Source organism: Babylonia areolata, chromosome 23 (genome assembly GCF_041734735.1).
Source record: "Babylonia areolata isolate BAREFJ2019XMU chromosome 23, ASM4173473v1, whole genome shotgun sequence".
NCBI classification, from domain to species: domain Eukaryota; kingdom Metazoa; phylum Mollusca; class Gastropoda; order Neogastropoda; family Buccinidae; genus Babylonia; species Babylonia areolata.
The window spans coordinates 26,076,883-26,079,382 of record NC_134898.1 but is presented as its reverse complement, the minus strand read 5'-3'; the positions used below and the strand labels follow the sequence as shown (position 1 = coordinate 26,079,382).

At 55.0% G+C, this 2,500-nt stretch overlaps 1 protein-coding gene across 2 annotated transcripts in view; it reads left to right on the top strand.

Moving 5' to 3' along the window:
* The window catches only part of LOC143297901 (protein still life, isoform SIF type 1-like), a 355,426-nt gene that overhangs the window by 97,817 nt on the left and 255,109 nt on the right, over positions 1 to 2,500 (top strand). For both annotated transcript variants that reach the window (XM_076610448.1, XM_076610447.1), the window contains exon 5: positions 1 to 586. This exon is cut by the window's left edge. In XM_076610448.1, the coding sequence (XP_076466563.1) occupies positions 1 to 586 (586 nt within the window). The remainder of the gene's footprint in view (positions 587 to 2,500) is intronic.

The following is a 2,500-nucleotide window of genomic DNA, read 5'->3' as shown; positions in this document are numbered from 1 at the left end:
CTGCGTGTCCATGGATGCCGAGAGGTCGCAGCAGGTCGTGGACCTTCCCCCACCCCCTCCCCCTCCTCCTGCTGCCGCTCCCGAGGACTCCCTCCACCCCCACCACCACCACCACCTTTCTCCATCCCCATCCCCGACCCAGAAGAAGTCGCACCACCTCAGCGTGGACACCTTCCCCTCCGGCAACAACAACAGCAACAACAGCAACAACTCGCGCCACACCTCCTCCTCGGAGTCGCCCGAGTGGCCCTCACCCCCGGAGCCCCTGACCCCGCAGACGCCCACCACCCCGCTGGGCCACATGGAGTTTGACAGCGACACCATCAAGCGGCTCCTGCGCTCCCTGCCCTCCTCCCCGATCGACAAGGAGGACCTTGACCTTGGCTTCCACGACGACCCCAGCCTGGCTGGGGGCAAAGGTCAGGGTCGCCGGGCCAGCCAGCTGTCTCGCACCAAGAGCCTCAACACGCACGACCGGGTGCCGGCGAAGGGCAGCAACTCGGTGCGGAGCCGTCAGTCCCACGTGGTGGTGGGCCCCGTGGTGTGCAAGGCCGGGGAAGTGCAGAGGTCCAAGATGTTCAACAAGGTTAGAGCGTGCGTTTGTTTGTGTGGGTGTTGGGGGAGGGGGGTGGGTGTTGGTGGGGGGAAGGGGGGGGGCTGAGGGGGCGTAGTGTGTGTGGTGGGGTGTGTGTGTGTGTGTGTGTGTGTGTGTGTGTGTGTGTAGACAGGGAGGGTTGTGTTGTATGTGTGTAGTGTAGAGAGAGAGTGTGTGTGTCTATGGTGATTTACGTGTGTGTGTGTGTGTGTGTGTGTGTGTGTGTGTGTGTGTGCGCGAGCGCGCTTGCGTGCCTGTGTGGGCTGGGTTGTTTGGGAGTGGGTGAGTGAGAATATGTGTATGTGCGCACGTGGGTGCGTGCCGCATGTGTGTGTGTGTATATATGTTTGCTCGCGCGCGCAGCAGTGAATACACCCATGATGTCCAGGAAAGAACACGTGTAACAGACACACATCCATGGACACTGCGATATGCAGAGTGTATCAGTTTAAGCGGTTGTGGCCTGACCTGAGGCTGAACACTGACACCTGTTCCCGCCTGGTCAGCAGGTAGTAAGGGGTCTGTCTTTTTATACGGTGTGGGTGCTGTTGCTCTCAAACTAGGAGGCAAAATTGCACTGGCTCTTAGTGCTGCAGCCTTGGGGGCTAGTTGGCCTTTGGGAACGATCCAAACGCCGACTGTCCTAAAACCCTCTTGGCCGAGAGAGTGGGGATGTAACTTGGGCAAGACACTCTCCACTATAATCAAATTCTAGCCCAAATAGTCGGAACAGCAGTTGCCTCCTCTGCTGTTCTGATGGTCATAGTCGGACACGACTGACTGTCATATATATAGGTGCTGTTGCATCCACTTCTTCCTTTGCTTGCTTGGCCTTGATGATGGTCTTTACCTCAGAGTAGCTGGTGGTGGACCTGTCCACCTGCTAATATGCAGTGCCTTCCTTCGCCGCGAGGGAGTCAGCAAGCAGTCTCACTGCCCAGTACTTTGCAGTTAGAGGGAATCCAGTGCCGGACGACAGCGTTGCTTCCTGCAGGGAGGGAAGGGGGAGGGGAGAGGCTTGGGGGTGTGGGGGTGGGGGCAAGAGTGGAGGACCTGCAGCGTACAGCTGCCTTCATCACGGAGACTGGAGTGTCCACATTACGAATGAGAAGAAGAAGAAGAAGCTGCTGTATTAAGGGATTTCAAACTGTAATCAGTCACACAAAGACAACGAATAAAAGCTCGCATCAACACGGTGACCTGAGGTGTGAAAGAAGCGACCCGAATCCCATAACATGTAGAGATTGATCCAAACAGTTAGCATGCACATTCAGACCATGATTGGGAGGTGGTGCTCATCTCATGGGGGTAGAATCGGATTCATGACCCCACAGGTAAAACACATATCCATGAACAGAAGTAATGAATTGCGGTAGCCTTTTTCTGCAGCATACATGAGGTATCCCATCAAGAGTTTTAGAACTGAAATCAGTTAACGCGAAATATGAAAAAAAAAGACTCACATCAACCGAATGACGCGAGCTGTGAAGTAAGCGACCGAAGCCCAAACGAGTTAAGACACGAACCGTTCAGCCCACATTGCCAGCACGCACTCTCAACCCACGATTCTGAGGTGGCGCCCATCTCATTGGGAAGAATCAAATGCTTGCCCACATGGTGTTGGGGGCAACAGTTGGTTCTCCTCTCCTGTTTAGAAAGTGGAGGACGGTGGCAGAATGGTTACGACACTCAGTTTCAGTTTCAGTTTCAGTAGCTCAAGGAGGCGTCACTGCGTTCGGACTCTTCTTCTTCTTCTGCGTTCACTCTTATGCACACGAGTGGGCTTTTACGTGTATGACCGTTTTTACCCCGCCATGTAGGCAGCCATACTCCGTTTTCGGGGGTGTGCATGCTGGGTATGTTCTTGTTTCCATAACCCACCGGACGCTGACATGGATTACAAGA